A 20,436-nucleotide genomic window follows, 5' to 3' on the forward strand; every position below is an offset into this window, starting at 1 on the left:
ATATATATATATATATATATATATATATATATATATATATATATATATATATATATATATATATATATATATATATATATATATATATATATATATATATATATATATATATATATATATATATATATATATATTTCAGGGAGAAGGCTTACAGCTTTTCATCTCATCCCCTGCATGCATCAGCCTTACTAGAGATTTGAACAATGCAAGGAATTCGCGAGAGCATGCAAAATATACACAAACACTGATCTCTGGCTGAAGGAGACTCGAACCTACGAACCTTAGGTCAAGGTACGCAGTGCTTTACCAATTTACCCACTCTCGACCAATACCTTGGCATGTAGCATGAGCTACACGTTTGATCCAAGGCAGCCAGCTTTCAGGGAGAAGGCTTACAGCTTTTCATCTCATCCCCTGCATGCATCAGCCTTACTAGAGATTTTTGTGTATATTTCGCATGCTCTCGCGAATTCCTTGCATTGTTCAAATCTCTAGTAAGGCTGATGCATGCAGGGGATGAGATGAAAAGCTGTAAGCCTTCTCCCTGAAAGATGGCTGCCTTGGATCAAACGTGTAGCTCATGCTACATTATATTACATGTAAACTATATTAATAGACAGAATACATCAACAGAAAACACAAACATGAATACATTGGTACAATGTGTCAAAAATTGCGAATCTCCTCCAGGTCCTCCAAAGCCGGACGCGAGCCCAGTATGCAGCATGCATTTACCCTTTGGATGGCCACACTGAGGCGCTGGAACATGAAAGTGGCTGCCCGTGGGTCCCTGGTGGTGTCGATGAGTCTGGAACCCAATTCTTTAAGGAAACGTGTGGCAGTTTTTCCCCATGATCCCAACGTCTCTGATCCCACTGGGACATATTGATACTGTTGGCTAATGTCTCTGTACTTGCTGATCTTGTACTCCTCCTTGTGGTCAGCAGCTCCTCCCTGTCGCCCAACACAGTGATAGATGTAGGTGTCAGCCAGTGTCGACACGTAGGTATAGTCCCATGCTAAGAGCTTCCTATTTTATCAAGGATAGGTGGTAATCCTGTCAGGGCAGTTTGCTGGGTTGTGGGTATTGTTGGTGCTGCTCGTGATCGGGGCTCTCAGTTGGGCATCCAGCTGCAGCAAGGGTTCTCTTTATGTCGTTGACTTCATTGTGTCTTGTATGCCAGCCCTTGGTTTTGGAACAGTTAAGACCATGGAGACCATATTGGTCAGCTTGCGCATCACAGCAAATTCATGTTCATTCTGTGTGAATTGGGGCAGCGAGGCAGAGAGCCACTGCAATACGGAGAGTCTTAGGGTCGAGGCGTGGTCCCATTGCAGAAATGGGAACTGTTTGGAGGAAGTCTCTGGAATGAGGTGCACTCACAGCTTGAAAACTGGCAGTCTCCCTGTCTGATGTTACAGCCTTAATTAAGCATGCTGGCAAGCACCTTTTCAGCGATGAGGCCATCCCAACCTGACTATATGCAGGTCAATGCTGCACTCGGTTTTGGTGCTGAAGCACCAATACACACACGCACACACACACACACACACACACACATTTATATAAATATATATATATATATATATATATATATATATATATATATATATATATATATATATATATATATATATATATATATATATATATATATATATATATATATATATATATATATATATATATGTATGTATGTATGTATGTATATATACGCAAATAGCAGACAGGTGATTTTAACAATGCAAGACAGGTTGATAAATTCTACACGTGTGTAACACTTGGGAGTCTTAACTGTGGAAACGTTTGCCACACAGCAGCTTCATCAGCCCTATACAAAGAATTGTGAAGATCAGTAGTAGTTGGAGGTAAACAATCCCTCAGGTTTTAGTCGATGTCTGACAATCTTGAAAAGAATACATGTAACATATGCACGAAGAAGTGGCTTATGTACTGTAGACAGGTGAGGTGAAGCAGGCATAGGCGATATCACATTGGATTTGTCCAGTGTGATGTCGCCTACGACTAAAAGAACTTCCTACAGCTTGTATTACACCGAAAATTAAAATACAACAGTTGTATGGTGCCCATCACAACAACAAAAGAGATAAAAAAAATGGGGGAAATGATGAAAACTCTAAATAAGTGAGCTGATACGAGGAGAACAGGAGACAGGATAATTGCAAATTCCAGCAGCAAGGATAAAAAGACGACACTTGAAATCTGAGGAAAAACCACGAAAGGATTATAGAAAATGACTTTGCAAACAGTGATTGATCAATAGAATTATTTAAGAGAGGAGACTGTGAGTGCTTCAGCAATAAGAAAGTATAAATTTAATTTGGAAAAACATTAAAGATGGGACACCACGAGTGTATAAATGCTCCTATAACTACAAATAGGTAATTCCATAAACAACTAGGGGAAAACACCACCAAGTAAGCAGACATAAATATTTATTTACCATGAACAGTTAAACGTATTTTTAAAACTTGTTTAGAAGAAATTAACGTTTCATCAAGTTCATTACTTAAATAAGTTATAGAATGTAAAGTTTCCTCAAGTTCATTACTTAAAGAAGTTATAGAAAATAAAGTTTCCTCAAGTTCACTACTTAAATAAGTTATACAATGATTGGCATTTTGATTCACTTAAAGTTTTTCTCAGTTTATCTCAACAACTGCTGGTTCACTTTAAGTTTTTCTCACAGTGCATCTCAACAACTGCTGGTTCACTTTAAGTTTTTCTCACAGTGTATCTCAACAACTGCTGATTCACTTAAAGTTTTTCTCACAGTGTATCTCAACAACTGCTGATTCACTTAAAGTTTTTCTCACAGTACATCTCAACAACTGCTGATTCACTTAAAGTTTTTCTCACAGTGTATCTCAACAACTGCTGATTCACTTAAAGTTTTTCTCACAGTGTATCTCAACAACTGCTGATTCACTTAAAGTTTTTCTCACAGTGTATCTCAACAACTGCTGATTCACTTAAAGTTTTTCTCACAGTGTATCTCAACAACTGCTGATTCACTTAAAGTTTTTCTCACAGTGTATCTCAACAACTGCTGATTCACTTAAAGTTTTTCTCACAGTGTATCTCAACAACTGCTGGAAAATAAAGCAAAATAACATTTTTCTATTAAAATAACCCACTAACCTGGACATCTGGAAGTGTGTCGTAAATGTTGTGGTGAGTGGGAGGTGCTGCTGGTGGTGCTGCTGGTGGTGCTGCTGGTAGTGTGATGTCCACCCGTGATGGAGCAACTTCAACTGACTGATGATCATCTACCGCAGTGCAACATTCATCATACAAATCCTGGTTCTCATCCTCTGATAAATGAGACACATATGTTAAGATGGAATTTCTAATTTTTTTTTTTTTTTTTTTTTTAAAATTCATCGTGCAAAAACCCAGCACGTAACATAAATACAAACTAAAACACTTCATGTCGCAAATAACTTATTACTCAAGAATCATGTTATACAAGACTGATACACATCATAATTATACATAAAAAGTCTACTATATTATACCTACATTCTGAAAAGTGTTATATCTACCATAACGAGACCTTGAGCTCTACATCCACACTTGGATGCCATGAAGTCCCAATGAAAACCAGGAAACCATTCCAAACCCACATTCACAACACTCTCACGACCCCCCCCAGGGAGGCGAGCCCGCTGTTGCCCCCTGACTCCCTCCAACCTATGAAAACCCCTTCACTCACTCATTATCAATCACAGATTTACGAGAATCCCTAACGTTAGCATTCTATACCCCTCTGAGAAAGCCTGATCCCACCTCCTCCCATACAAATCTCTGTTACGACACATCCTACGATAGAACGTTACCGCAAGAACCTTTCTTCTCTCCTCATTATCCCCTCTCCCCCTCATCACCCACGACATATATATATAATCTACCATGATATAATCTAAAGCTCTTATGACACCCTCGTCTAACCCACCCATATCTAGACTTAGAGCACGCAAAACCGACACCCCACGGCCCCCCACCCTCTGTACCAACCTACTTAACCAGCACCTAACCTCCTCTAGCCTTTCACAAAAGTAAACTACATGGAACGCTGTCTCATCCCCTCCACAGATACCACACCCCCCACCCTCTACAACCTGTCTGTTTCGTAATATCTCACCAGACGGAAGGATCCCATGCAGAAAACGAAACATCACCTCACGCGCCCGAGGCTTTAACTTCAATTTACTAAATCTAAACCAAATACTCTTCCACACATACATGGGGAACAAACCCTCAACTGGGACAACGCACCTACCTACAAGTAACCTACACAAAACCCTTATACGAACCTTTCTCAGTTCCCTAACCAACATCACAGCCCTCAAAACTATTTCACATTCCCTCAACTCCATTCCTTGATACCACATACCCAGCCTGTCGTGTATCCTTCCCAAACGCCCCGCGTTCACACCCTCACGCAACACTTCCCATTTAATAAACACACATTTAGCCCTCCGTCTCAAATCCAACAACCCCAACCCACCCTGACTTACAGGTAACATTACAACCTCCCTCTGTAACCAATCACAACGTGAACCCCATAAAAATTTGTACACCCGTCTTAGTATCCCCGCAATCGCTGTCCCTGTAATTGGGAACACAGCTGCAACATACCAAACCTTACTATACAATAAAATGTTCACGACTATCACTCGCTGTATCAGAGTTAGGTGCTGGGGTCTCAGAACACCTAGGCGCCCCACGATCCTTTCCAATAACCTATCCGAATTTTCCTCCCGCGCCGCAACCATGTCATCCCTATAAATAATACCACAAATCTTTAAAGACACCGCCCATTCTTTAACAACATTACATCTCCCCCCCACACCCCCCACCCAAGAACCCAACCCATGCACCTTGACTTCGCACTATTTACCTGCATACCCGTGGCACTTCCAAATAATTGCACCACCTCGTCCAACACTCTCATTGACATCCCTGCACGAATGAGAACAGTGGTGTCGTCAACATATCCAATTAACCCCGGCCAGGCCCTCCCACCCCCCACACTTCCCTCACATGGCGTACATAAGCTACGGTCAACCATTCTATAAAAGGGGTCCTGGAAACACGCAAACAATATTTGGGACATGGGGCATCCCTGTCTAAGGCCTCTTCCCATTGTAATTTCCCTCCCCATACACCCATTAATCTGTATCCTCATTTTCGCTCCCTTGTACAACGTATTTACCCACTCGACTATTTCCTCCCCAAAACCCTGTCTCCTAAGTATAACCTGCAAAGCTCCCCTTTCCACTCTATCATATGCTCCCTGCCAGTCTAGAGCCAACAAAGCCGCCCCTCCACCCCCACCCTTAGCTTCCACAAAACTTCTCAGTATCCCATGTCCTTCAATCATCGACCTTCCCGGCAACCCGAACTGAGATTTTGACACCACCCTCTCCACTACACATTTGAACCTATTACCTAAAATTTTTGCAAACACCTTATAGTCTGCACACATCAGTGATATGGCTCGGTACTCCCGAAGGGTGGGCTGCCCCTTGACCTTCGGGACCAACACTACTACTGCTGTTTCCTGCTTCTCCCCCAACTTACCCTTCTCCTTCATACTATTAAATAACCTAACTATAAATTCCTTTATCAATGCCCAATGTTGTAAATAAAATTCTACCGGGAGACCATCAATACCGGGAGCTTTCCCCTTCCTCATTCCCCTTAACGCATTCTCTATTTCCTCTGCCGTAATCGTCCCACCTAAAGCCTTTCGATCACTATTTCCTAAATTACACGTCACATACGTACACACCTTGTCCAATGCCCCGTCACCCACCCCCCCACTGTTCCAGTACTTCTCGTACCAAGCCTCCGCATACGCACACATCCCCTTCGTGGTTCGTATCTCCTGCCCTACTCTATAATTCCCAACCATCTCCGTTACCTCTAAACATGGTATAGCCGTCAGCGCCTGCCTTTGCTTTTGATGCCGCAAAACACACGCTGACGGCTTGTCGCCCCAAAGCACTTCCTCCACCCCTGCCTGCATCCTTACAGCTTGAAACCTTTCATTTTGCAACACCCTCAACCTCCCCTTTATTTCAGCTATTTCATCCATAGGAAAATTATTCCCACCCACCCCCCTCCCATAGCAACCTCTTAACCTATCCTCTAAATAGTTAGCCAGTCCATATTTTAAATTATTAATACGTTTTCCTTCTCTCACATAAAACTTTCTAATCCTTTCCTTTGCGACACTATCCCACCATGTCACAATGTCATCCACTCCCTGTTCTTCCACACTAAGCTCCCTCCATAGGACTGAAAACCCCTCCAACCCCTCCTCATCACCTAACACACTTATATTTAATTTCCAATAACTTCTATATATGTCCGCGAGCGTCCCCCACCCAACCTCCACCACCACTGCCCTATGATCTGACATTGTAGCCTCAACAGTACTGAAAGATTTCACGTCCACTCCCTGAGAAAGGTACACTCTATCTAGTCTCGCAGCATAACCACTCCTAACAAACGTATATTCAGTCTCCCACACCGCTCCCCCAAAGGCATCACGTAACCTAACATCCCTTAATAAATCCCTAAGAGCCACAGACATATATCCAGCCCCTCTTGGGTCCACATCAGCCACCCTGATTACACTATTCCAGTCCCCACCAACTATCGCCACCTCTGGCAGTGCACTTAAGAAAAACACAAGATCCTCACACACAAAATCATTCTTTACCTTTATGTTATTTTCTGCCGGCGCATACACACTCACAAAAGACACACGCTTACCCATCCACCACCCATCCACACGCAACACCCTCCCTCCCCCTCCTCCCTCGCTTCTCTGCAAAACAAACGGGCTCGTCTCCCTTATTAAAATTCCCACACCACCTTTTAGACGGGGAGATGGCAGGGTAACTACCCGAAATCCTGCCACCTCCAACACCCTACCCTCTTTGAAATTGTGCTCCTGCAGGAACACAACATCCACTCTAGATTTATTCAGAAAATTACGAAACCAATCTCTCTTCATACCGCTACATAACCCATTAACATTTACAGACATACACCTAAGGCCTATTAAAGTTTCCACCCCTGCTTCCTCTCATCACTCTTTACAACTCCAGAGCTTGAATTTACGTTCAACACCTTCAGAGTGCTCTCTTTCCCTCCCCCCTTCTTCCGGTGCCTCCTATCATGGCTACCACCACCTACACCACTACCTTCACACTTCACCTCAGTCTGTTTCCCAGGCCTTTGTGCAGGCGTAAGGACGTCATCAGAATCTGATGTAGCCGCCCTCTTTCTCGTGACAGTCATGTTACACATATCTTGGTCAGATGTTACCTCTCGATGAACCTCCACCTCCACCTGAGAATGGTTTAATGAGTCAATGGACGACTCCAAACCACCATCACGTCCCAAATTATCATGTCTCAGACTTTCTGGAAGCGACGATTCTCCAATGACACCACGCTCAGATGTAACATCCCTCTCTGGTGGTGACAACGTCTTCAACACCTCCACCAATTCCTCCTCAATCTCAAGAACCTTCTCTTGTACTTGCTGCTCCTCCTTATCCACAGGAGACGACACCTGATCAGGCAGTTGGGGGCGGGACTCCAACTCACCACCAGTCCTGTGTGCCCGATCCACTATCTCGCTCCACAAAACACCACGCCCTCCATCCGATGTTTGTTCCTCACCTGCCACCTTTGAAGCAGGGGCTGCGACGTCCACCACAGGTCCAGGCACATGTCTTCGCTTGTCACAGGTCGCCGCTATGTGATCATACTCACCACATAGGCGGCACGTACGTCGTTGTCCTGGGTACATTACCATTACCTGCGTCCTGAAATCTTGTAGGTACACATAGGATGGTATTGGGTGCCTCAAAGTCATTTTGAGGTTGAAAGAACCCTCTGGAAAACCAGCATAGGCTCCTGCCGCCCACGTACCATGTTGAGCATAATGCACCGTCCCATACTTCTCAAAAACTTTCCTTATATCCGCCTCGTCCGCCTCAAAGGGAACGTTGCGTAACTTGATCCACGTATAATACCGTGAAACATCTATCATTCTTACAGTGACAGCTGGTGTGACGTTAAGACTCACGTCCTGAAACCTGGTGACTAACGATTCATAAACCGTTGCTGATAGCAGTTTGACGAAAATTCGTTGTCCTCCGTTCAATGCTACACCATACAAGTCACTATCTTGTACTCCATAAGTCTCCCGTATGATCTTTGGCAATAAGACTTGCGCAGAACTGGGCGTTATCGTTCCTTTAAGTAGCTCGATGCCTACAGTATTTATCCTTCGTCTCAGACTAACCGCCATCTTGACGATCACAGTGCACCTAAGTTGTCAGCCGAGGTGTGACAGCACCACTTCACACCACTGCAGCCAGGTAACTGACAAGGGCGCTCGCCTACAAACAACAGAGGGGTGCAGAGCACTACCGCACACTACCGTGGTCAGGCAGTGAATGGATAGTTTCATTACCAGCTACTAGTTAAGGTAGGGTAAGTCACGCTCCCGTTTTTCCCGCCTTTTCTCCCCCACCCCTAAAGTGATAATTTGACTGCCGGCTGCTTGTTTAGATAGGGTCAGTCTAGCTCCCACTATCCCTTCCCCTCCCTCTTCCCCCCCCCCTTCAAAAGGTGACGTGTGGGGCTCTGGTCAAACAGTAAATCACTCGACTCGCAGCTCCCAACACTACTGTAAGTACATGCCTGCCTGGTATTCTAGTGGATTTATTGGTTAAAAGCTTCACTTTTGACCAATAATCAACTTAGTCCTTTCAGTCTTGCTCTAGGTTGACTGTTGTAATAATCACCACATCTTTTGAGTAATGTACACTGCCATGGAGAGTGATTATTTAAGCAGTGGGTAACCTGTCTATCTTTTCAGCTTGGATGACAGTGAGGGTCACCTGGCAATCAACGAGAAGAACAGGAGAAGGACTAACGTCCAGAGACTTCCCCATTTTGCATTTAAGTACCTGTGCACCTGTATGAAATTGCAGGACGTAACCCCACATCATTGCAGCGGTAAAGAACCTGCTTTCCTGTCATCGGGATACTACTCACATCGTTAATCTGTGAAGAACTAGCCAGTGGTGGTCACCAACATCTGCGACCCCCCCCCCCATCATCAGCAACGGCTATGATTTCAACAAGCAGTGTCACCAACACCAGACACCCAAGTGTTAAATTAGCGTTGAATTCAGCTATCATTTATATTTTTCATTTTTCATTTTCTTTAATGTAGGATTAATATTTCATATTTAAGTGTTTTATATTTTATATTTTCTACATAATAAAGTGTTTATGTTTGTCTGTTATTTCTTTTTCTATTCACTAATTTTCCTGAGGAGGAGCCAGCCTGGGTAATACTGTCTGAAGTTGTTACAGGGCTGAGTAAGCCTTCACAGTGGTTTATATATTACAAAATATTAATTACAAAGAAAGCCACTAGCAGGCCTAGGCATTTCTGGCAGAATAATACTAATTCTTACCGACTAATTTATATTGATACAAGTTATAGAACGGTACATTTTAATGATCATTATTGCATATTGGTATAAATGTTAGGTAATTAAAAAGTATCATTCATAAAACTGATAATAGTGAGAGTTCAAAACATATAATAGTATTACCATTAGTAAAGTTAGTAATGGGAATGGTTTTAAATAGGCCTGATACACTTTAAGTAAGTAAGTAAGTTTATTCAGGTATACACAAATACAGTTACATAGAATTATCATACATAGCAGCATATGTGTAGAGAACCTGGGATAACCCAAAAAAGTCAGACAGAGTGACTTATTTCCATTGGGGTCATTTAATTATTACGAAATTTTATATTTAGTCATTTGGGTGAGTGTAAGTGTAAAATATGGAGAAATACATATAAATAAATAAATAAATACATAAATAAATATATTTATCTCTACAAGTACATGTACAAGATATACAGACCATAGCTGACATCAATGACATAATGTTATATAGAAAGTCGCTTGTTATGCTGAGCATTTCTCGCAAATTAGGTCAGTTTTATCCCAGAATGCGACCCACACCAGTCCACTAACACCCAGGATACGACCCACACCAGTCCACTAACACCCAGGATACGACCCACACCAGTCCACTAACACCCAGGATACGACCCACACCAGTCCACTAACACCCAGGATGCGACCCACACCAGTCCACTAACACCCAGGATACGACCCACACCAGTCCACTAACACCCAGAATGCGACCCACACCAGTCCACTAACACCCAGGATACGACCCACACCAGTCCACTAACACCCAGGATGCGACCTACACCAGTCCACTAACACCCAGGATGCGACCTACACCAGTCCACTAACACCCAGGATGCGACCCACACCAGTCCACTAACACCCAGGATGCGACCCACACCAGTCCACTTACACCCAGGATGCGACCCACACCAGTCCACTAACACCCAGGATACGACCCACACCAGTCCACTAACACCCAGGATGCGACCCACACCAGTCCACTAACACCAAGGATACGACCCACACCAGTCCACTAACACCCAGGATGCGACCCACACCAGTCCACTAACACCCAGGATGCGACCCACACCAGTCCACTTACACCCAGGATGCGACCCACACCAGTCCACTAACACCCAGGATGCGACCCACACCAGTCCACTAACACCCAGGATGCGACCCACACCAGTCCACTAACACCCAGGATGCGACCCACACCAGTCCACTAACACCCAGGATGCGACCCACACCAGTCCACTAACACCCAGGATGCAACCCACACCAGTCCACTTACACCCAGGATGTGACCCACACCAGTCCACTAACACCCAGGATGCGACCCACACCAGTCCACTAACACCCAGGATGCGACCCACACCAGTCCACTAACACCCAGGATGCGACCCACACCAATCCATTAACACCCAGGATGCGACCCACACCAGTCCACTAACACCCAGGATGCGACCCACACCAGTCCACTAACACCCAGGATGCGACCCACAACAGTCCACTAACACCCAGGATGCGACCCACACCAGTCCACTAACACCCAGGATGCGACCCACACCAGTCCACTAACACCCAGGATGCGACCCACACCAGTCCACTAACACCCAGGATGCGACCCACAACAGTCCACTAACACCCAGGATGCGACCCACACCAGTCCACTAACACCCAGGATGCGACCCACACCAGTCCACTAACACCCAGGATGCGACCCACACCAGTCCACTAACACCCAGGATGCGACCCACACCAGTCCACTAACACCCAGGATGCGACCCACACCAGTCCACTAACACCCAGGATGCGACCCACACCAGTCCACTAACACCCAGGATGCGACCCACACCAGTCCACTAACACCCAGGATGCGACCCACACCAGTCCACTAACACCCAGGATGCGACCCACACCAGTCCACTAACACCCAGGATGCGACCCACACCAGTCCACTAACACCCAGGATGCGACCCACACCAGTCCACTAACACCCAGGATGCGACCCACACCAGTCCACTAACACCCAGGATGCGACCCACACCAGTCCACTAACACCCAGGATGCGACCCACACCAGTCCACTAACACCCAGGATGCGACCCACACCAGTCCACTAACACCCAGGATGTGACCCACACCAGTCCACTAACACCCAGGATGCGACCCACACCAGTCCACTAACACCCAGGTACCTATTTTGTACTGATGGTTCAACAGGGACAGAAGGTGTCTTATGGAAACACGTCCCTAATGTTTTCCAGCCGTACGGGAGTTTCGAACTCCGGACCTCAGTGTGTGAGATGAGTGAGCTAGCGATCGATGTTTTGGATGTGTTCATAATATGGATACATTATAGACACATAATAGATACATTATAGATACATTATAGATACATTATAGATACATTATAGATACATTATAGATACATTATAGACACATTATAGATACATTATAGATACATTATAGATACATTATAGATACATTACAGTGTCGCTTCAACATTATTGTTGTCAATTTATCATTCAGTGAAGATCACTTTAATGCGACCGAATCCCGGTCATACATTCTCGGTCTCAAGGCCACATTATCAGGCCTTTTTCTCGGTCTCGGCCTTGGGCAATTTGGCTTTAGTTTTATTTTCTTGGCCTCGGCGCGCCGGGTGTCACATTTTGGTCGTGGTCTTGATAATTTGTCTTAAGTCAAGTCTTAATCTTTAAGACTTGAAATAACATAGACTTGAAAAGTCAAGTCTTAATCTTTATGTTTTTTCACTGATTAATATATTTTCTTTTTTATCTCGATAATTCAGGTGCACTTTTATACAGCCTAGCAGCATTCGGAGTGTATTTTATACAGCCTAGCAGCATCTGGAGTGTATTTTATACAGCCTAGCAGCATCCAGAGTGTATTTTATACAGCCTAGCAGCATCCGGAGTGTATTTTATACAGCCTAGCAGCATCCAGAGTGTATTTTATACAGCCTAGCAGCATCCAGAGTGTATTTTATACAGCCTAGCAGCATCCAGAGTGTATTTTATACAGCCTAGCAGCATCCGGAGTGTATTTTATACAGCTTAGCAGCATCCAGAGTGTATTTTATACAGCCTAGCAGCATCCAGACTGTATTTTATACAGTCTAGCAGTATCTAAAGCGTATTTTATACAGCCAAGCAGCATCCAGAGAGTATTTTATACAGCCTAGCAGCATCCAGAGTGAATTTTATACAGCCTAACAGCATCCAGAGTGTATTTTATACAGCCTAGCAGCATCCAGAGTGTATTTTATACAGCCTAGCAGCATCCAGAGTGTATTTTATACAGCCTAGCAATATCCAGAGTGTATTTTATACAGCCTAGCAGCATCCGGAGTGTATTTTATACAGCCTATCAGCATCAGGAGTGTATTTTATACAGCCTAGCAGCATCCAGGGTGTATTTTATACAGCCTAGCAGAATCCAGAGTGTATTTTATATAGCCTAGCAGCATCCAGAGTGTATTTTATACAGCCTAGCAGCATCCAGAGTGTATTTTAAACAGCCTAGCAGCATTCAGAGTGTATTTTATACAGCCTAGCAGCATCCAGTGTGTATTTTATACAGCCTAGCAGCATCTGGAGTGTATTTTATACAGCCTAGCAGCATCCAGAGTGTATTTTAAACAGCCTAGCAGCATCCAGAGTGTATTTTATACAGCCTAGCAGCATCCAGAGTGTATTTTATACAGCCTAGCAGCATCTGGAGTGTATTTTATACAGCCTAGCAGCATCCAGAGTGTATTTTAAATTGCCTAGCAGCATCCAGAGTGTATTTTAAACAGCCTAGAAGCATCCAGAGTGTATTTTATACAGCCTAGCAGCATCCAGAGTGTATTTTATACAGCCTAGCAGCATCCAGAGTGTATTTTATACAGACTAGCAGCATCCGGAGTATATTTTATACAGTTTAGCAGCATCCAGAGTGTATTTTATACAGCCTAGCAGCATCCAGAGTGTATTTTATACAGCCTAGCAGCATCCAGAGTGTATTTTATACAGCCTAGCAGCATCCAGAGTGTATTTTATACAGCCTAGCAGCATCCGGAGTGCATTTTATACAGCCTAGCAGCATCCAGAGTGTATTTTATACAGCCTAGCAGCATCCAGTGTGCATTTTATACAGCCTAGCAGCATCAGAGAGTGTATTTTATACAACCTAGCAGAATCCGGAGTGCATTTTATACAGCCTAGCAGTATACAGAGTGCATTTTACACAGTCCAGCAGTATCCAGAGTGTATTTTATACAGCCTAGCAGCATCCAGAGTGTATTTTATACAGCCCAGCAGCATCCAGAGTGTATTTTATACAGCCTAGCAGCATCCAGAGTGTATTTTATGCAGTCTAGCAGCATCCAGAATGCATTTTATACAGCCTAGCAGCATCCAGAGTGTATTTTATACAGCCTGGCAGCATCCAGAGTGTATTTTACACAGCCTAGCAGCATCTGGAGTGTATTTTATACTGCCTAGCAGCATCCGGAGTGTATTTTAAACAGCCTAGCAACATCCGGAGTGCATATTATACAGCCTAGCACAATCCGGAGTGTATTTTATACAGCTTAGCAGCAACCGGAGCGCATTTTATACAGCCTAGCAGCATCCAGAGTGTATTTTATGCAGCCTAGCAGCATCCAGAGAGTATTTTATACAGTCTAGCAGCATCCAGAGTGTATTTTATACAGCCTAGCAGCATCCAGAGTGTATTTTATACAGCCTAGCAGCATCCATAGAGTATTTTATACAGCCTAACAGCATGTAGAGTGTATTTTATACAGCCTAGCAGCATCCAGAGTGTATTTTATACAGCCTAGCAGCATCCAGAGTGTATTTTATACAGCCTAGCAGCATCCAGATTATATTTTATACAGCCTAGCAGCAACCAGAGAGTATTTTATACAGCCTAGCAGCATCCAGAGTGTATTTTATACAGCCTAGCAGCATCCAGATTGTATTTTATACAGTCTAGCAGCATCCAGAGTGTATATTATACAGCCTAGCAGCATCCAGAGAGTATTTCATACAGCCAAGCAGCATCCAGAGTGTATTTTATACAGCCTAGCAGCATCCAGAGTGTATTTTATACAGCCTAGCAGCATCCAGAGAGTATTTTATACAGCCTAACAGCATCCAGAGTGTATTTTATACAGCCTAGCAGCATGCAGAGTGTATTTTATACAGCCCAGCAGAATGCAGAGTGTATTTTATACAGCCTAGCAGCATGCAGAGTGCATTTTCCACAGTCTAGCAGCATCCAGAGTGTATTTTATACAGCCTAGCAGCATCCAGAGTATATATTATACAGCCAAGCAGTATCCAGAGTGTATTTTATACAGCCTAGCATCATTCAGAGTGTGTTTTATACAGCATAGCAGCATCCGGAGTGCATTTTATACAGCCTAGCAGCATCGAGAGTGTATTTTATACAGCCTAGCTGCATCCAGAGTGTATTTTATACAGCCTAGCAGCATCCAGAGTGTATTTTATACAGCCTAGCAGCATCCAGAGTGTATTTTATACAGCCTAGCTGCATCCAGAGTGTATTTTATGCAGCCTAGCAGCATCCAGAGTGTATTTTATACAGCCTAGCAGCATCCAGAGTGTATTTTATACAGCCTAGCAGCATCCAGAGTGTATTTTATACAGCCTAGCAGCATCCAGTGTGCATTTTATACAGCCTAGCAGCATCAGAGAGTGTATTTTATACAACCTAGCAGAATCCGGAGTGCATTTTATACAGCCTAGCAGCATACAGAGTGCATTTTACACAGTCCAGCAGTATCCAGAGTGTATTTTATACAGCCTAGCAGCATCCAGAGTGTATTTTATACAGCCAAGCAGCATCCAGAGTGTATTTTATACAGCCTAGCAGCATCCAGAGTGTATTTTATGCAGTCTAGCAGCATCCAGAATGCATTTTATACAGCCTAGCAGCATCCAGAGTGTATTTTATACAGCCTGGCAGCATCCAGAGTGTATTTTACACAGCCTAGCAGCATCTGGAGTGTATTTTATACTGCCTAGCAGCATCCGGAGTGTATTTTATACAGCCTAGCAACATCCGGAGTGCATATTATACAGCCTAGCACAATCCGGAGTGTATTTTATACAGCTTAGCAGCAACCGGAGCGCATTTTATACAGCCTAGCAGCATCCAGAGTGTATTTTATGCAGCCTAGCAGCATCCAGAGTGTATTTTATACAGTCTAGCAGCATCCAGAGTGTATTTTATACAGCCTAGCAGCATCCAGAGTGTATTTTATACAGCCTAGCAGTATCCAGAGAGTATTTTATACAGCCTAACAGCATCTAGAGTGTATTTTATACAGCCTAGCAGCATCCAGAGTGTATTTTATACAGCCTAGCAGCATCCAGAGTGTATTTTATACAGCCTAGCAGCATCCAGATTATATTTTATACAGCCTAGCAGCATCCAGAGAGTATTTTATACAGCCTAGCAGCATCCAGAGTGTATTTTATACAGCCTAGCAGCATCCAGATTGTATTTTATACAGTCTAGCAGCATCAAGAGTGTATATTATACAGCCTAGCAGCATCCAGAGAGTATTTCATACAGCCAAGCAGCATCCAGAGTGTATTTTATACAGCCTAGCAGCATCAGGAGTGTATTTTATACAGTCTAGCAGCATACAGAGTGTATTTTATACAGCCTAGCAGAATCCAGAGTGTATTTTATACAGCCTAGCAGCATACAGAGTGCATTTTACACAGTCCAGCAGCATCCAGAGTGTATTTTATACAGCCTAGCAGCATCCAGAGTGTATTTTATACAGCCAAGCAGCATCCAGAGTGTATTTTATACAGCCTAGCAGCATCCAGAGTGTATTTTATGCAGTCTAGCAGCATCCAGAATGCATTTTATACAACCTAGCAGCATCCAGAGTGTATTTTATACAGCCTGGCAGCATCCAGAGTGTATTTTATACAGCCTAGCAGAATGCAGAGTGTATTTTATACAGCTCAGCAGAATGCAGAGTGTATTTTATACAGCCTAGCAGCATGCAGAGTGCATTTTCCACAGTCTAGCGGCATCTAGAGTGTATTTTATACAGCCTAGCATCATTCAGAGTGTGTTTTATACAGCATAGCAACATCCGGAGTGCATTTTATACAGCCTAGCAGCATCCAGAGTGTATTTCATACAGCCTAGCTGCATCCAGAGTGTATTTTATACAGCCTAGCAGCATCCAGAGTGTATTTTATACAGCCTAGCAGCATCCAGAGTGTATTTTATACGGCCTAGCTGCATCCAGAGTGTATTTTATACAGCCTAGCAGCATCCAGAGTGTATTTTATACAGCCTAGCTGCATCCAGAGTGTATTTTATGCAGCCTAGCTGCATCCAGAGTGTATTTTATACAGCCTAGCTGCATCCAGAGTGTATTTTATGCAGCCTAGCAGCATCCAGAGCGTATTTTATACAGCTTAGCAGCATCCAGAGTGTATTTTATACAGTCTAGCAGCATCCAGATTGTATTTTATGCAGTCTAGCAGCATCCAGAGTGTATTTCATACAGCCTAGCTGCATCCAGAGCGTATTTTATGCAGCCTAGTAGCATCCAGAGCGTATTTTATACAGTCTAGCAGCATCCAGAGTGTATTTTATACAGCTTAGCAGCATCCAGAGTGTATTTTATACAGCCTAGCAGCATCCAGAGTGTATTTTATACAGCCTAGCAGCATCCGGAGTGTATTTCATAAAGCCTAGCAAAATCCGGAGTGTATTTCATACAGCCTAGCAGCATTCTGAGAGTATTTTATACAGCCTAGCAGCATCCAGAGTGTATTTTATACAGCCTAGCAGCATCCATAGTGTATTTTATACAGCCTAGCAGCATCCATAGTGTATTTTATACAGCCTAGCAGCATCCAGAGTGTATTTTATACAGCCTAGCAGCATCCAGAGTGTATTTTATACAGCCTAGCAGAATCCAGAGTGTATTTTATACAGCCTAGCAGCATTCTGAGAGTATTTTATACAGCCTGGCAGCATCTGGAGTGTATTTTATGCAGCCTAGTAGCATCCAGAGTGTATTTTATACAGTCTAGCAGCATCCAGAGTGTATTTTATACAGCTTAGCAGCATCCAGAGTGTATTTTATACAGCCTAGCAGGATCCAGAGTGTATTTTATACAGCCTAGCAGCATCCAGAGAGCATTTTATACAGCCTAGCAGCATTCAGATTGTATTTTATACAGCCTAGCAGCATTCCGAGTGTATTTTATGCAGCCTAGCAGAATCCAGAGTGTATTTTATACAGCCTAGGAGCATTCTGAGAGTATTTTATACAGCCTAGCAGCATCCAGAGTGTATTTTATACAACCTTGCAGCATCCAGAGTGTATTTTATACAGCCTAGCAGCATCCAGAGTGTATTTTATACAGCCTAGCAGCATCCAGAGTGTATTTTATACAGCCTAGAAGCATCCAGAGTTTATTTTATACAGCCTAGTAGCATCCAGAGTGTATTTTATACAGTCAAGCAGCATCCAGAGTGTATTTTATACAGCTTAGAAGCATCCAGAGTGTATTTTATACAGCCTAGCAGCATCCAGAGTGTATTTTATACAGCCTAGCATCATCCAGAGAGTATTTTATACAGCCTAGCAGCATCCAGATTGTATTTTATACAGCCTAGCAGCATCCAGAGTGTATTTTATTCAGCCTAGCAGCATCCAGAGTGTATTTTATACAGCCTAGCAGCATCCGGAGTGTATTTTATAAAGCCTAGCAGCATGCAGAGTGTATTTTATGCAGCCTAGCAGCATCCAGAGTGCATTTTATGCAGCCTATCAGCATCCAGAGTGTATTTTATACAGCCTAGCAGAATCCAGAGTGTATTTTATACAGCCTAGCAGCATTCTGAGAGTATTTTATACAGCCTAGCAGCATCCAGAGTGTATTTTATACAGCCTTGCAGCATCCAGAGTGTATTTTATACAGCCTAGCAGCATCCAGAGTGTATTTTATACAGCCTAGCAGCATCCAGAGTGTATTTTATACAGCCTAGCAGCATCCAGAGTGTATTTTATACAGCCTAGCAGCTTCCAGAGTGTATTTCATACAGCCTAGCAGCATCCAGAGTGTATTTTATACAGCCTAGCAGCATCCAGAGTGTATTTTATACAGCCTAGCAGAATCCAGAGTGTATTTTATACAGCCTAGCAGCATCCAGAGAGTTTTTTATACAGCCTAGCGGCATCCAGAGTGTATTTTATACAGTCTAGCAGCATCCAGATTGTATTTTATACAGTCTAGCAGCATCCAGATTGTATTTTATACAGCTTAGCAGCATCCAGAGTGTATTTTATACAGCCTAGCAGCATCCAGAGTGTATTTTATACAGCCTAGCAGCATCCAGAGAGTGTTTTATACAGCTTAGCAGCATCCAGAGTGTATTTTATACAGCCTAGCAGCATCCAGAGAGTATTTTATACAGCTTAGCAGCATCCAGAGTGTATTTTATACAGCCTAGCAGCATCCAGAGTGTATTTTATACAGCCTAGCAGCATCCAGAGAGTATTTTATACAGCTTAGCAGCATCCAGAGAGTATTTTATACAGCCTAGCAGCATCCAGATTGTATTTCATACAGCCTAGCAGCATCCAGAGTGTATTTTATACAGCCTAGCAGTATCCAGAGTGTATTTTATACAGCCTAGCGGCATCCGGAGTGTATTTTATAAAGCCTAGCAGCATCCAGAGTGTATTTTATGCAGCCTAGCAGCATCCAGAGTGCATTTTATGCAGCCTATCAGCATCCAGAGTGTATTTTATACAGCCTAGCAGCATCCAGAGTGTATTTATACAGCCTAGCAGCATTTGGAGTGCATTTTATACAGCCTAGCAGCATCCGGAGTGTATTTTATACAGCCTAGCAGCATCCAGAGTGTATTTTATACAGCCTAGCAGCATCCAGAGAGTATTTTATACAGCCTAGCAGCATCCAGAGTGTATTTTATACAGTCTAGCAGGATACAGATTGTATTTTATGCAGCCTAGCAGCATCCAGATTGAATTTTATACAGCCTAGCAGCATCCAAGTGTATTTTTACAGCCAAGCAGCATCCAGAGTGTATTTTATACAACATAGCAGCATCCAAGTGTATTTTTACAGCCTAGCAGCATCCGGAGTGTATTTTATATAGCCTAACAGCATCCAGTGTGTATTTTATACAGCCTAGCAGAATGCAGAGTGTATTTTATACAGCCTAGCAGCATCCAGAGTGTACTTTATACAGCCTAGCAGCATCCAGAGTGTATTTTATACAACCTAGCAGCATCCAGAGTGTATTTATACACCCTAGCTGCATTCGGAGTGCATTTTATACAGCCTAGCAGCATCCAGAGTGTATTTTATACAGCTTAGCAGCATCCAGAGTGTATTTTATACAGCCTAGCAGCATCCAGAGTGTATTTTATACAGCCTAGCAGCATCCATAGTGTATTTTATACAGCCTAGCAGCATCCATAGTGTATTTTATACAGCCTAGCAGCATCCAGAGTGTATTTTATACAGCCTAGCAGCATCCAGAGTGTATTTTATACAGCCTAGCAGAATCCGGAGTGTATTTTATACAGCCTAGCAGCATTCTGAGAGTATTTTATACAGCCTGGCAGCATCTGGAGTGTATTTTATGCAGCCTAGTAGCATCCAGAGTGTATTTTATACAGTCTAGCAGCATCCAGAGTGTATTTTATACAGCTTAGCAGCATCCAGAGTGTATTTTATACAGCCTAGCAGGATCCAGAGTGTATTTTATACAGCCTAGCAGCATCCAGAGAGTATTTTATACAGCCTAGCAGCATCCAGATTGTA

The 20,436-nt window shown here is 43.2% G+C and overlaps 1 protein-coding gene across 2 annotated transcripts in view; it reads right to left on the reverse strand.

Annotated features, from left to right (window-relative positions):
* The window catches only part of LOC128689253 (receptor-type tyrosine-protein phosphatase alpha-like), an 828,196-nt gene that overhangs the window by 258,550 nt on the left and 549,210 nt on the right, over positions 1–20,436 (reverse strand). For both annotated transcript variants that reach the window (XM_070086466.1, XM_070086465.1), the window contains exon 15: positions 3,164–3,336. In XM_070086466.1, the coding sequence (XP_069942567.1) occupies positions 3,164–3,336 (173 nt within the window). The remainder of the gene's footprint in view (positions 1–3,163; positions 3,337–20,436) is intronic.

The sequence above is a fragment of the Cherax quadricarinatus genome, chromosome 18 (genome assembly GCF_038502225.1).
Source record: "Cherax quadricarinatus isolate ZL_2023a chromosome 18, ASM3850222v1, whole genome shotgun sequence".
Taxonomy (NCBI): domain Eukaryota; kingdom Metazoa; phylum Arthropoda; class Malacostraca; order Decapoda; family Parastacidae; genus Cherax; species Cherax quadricarinatus.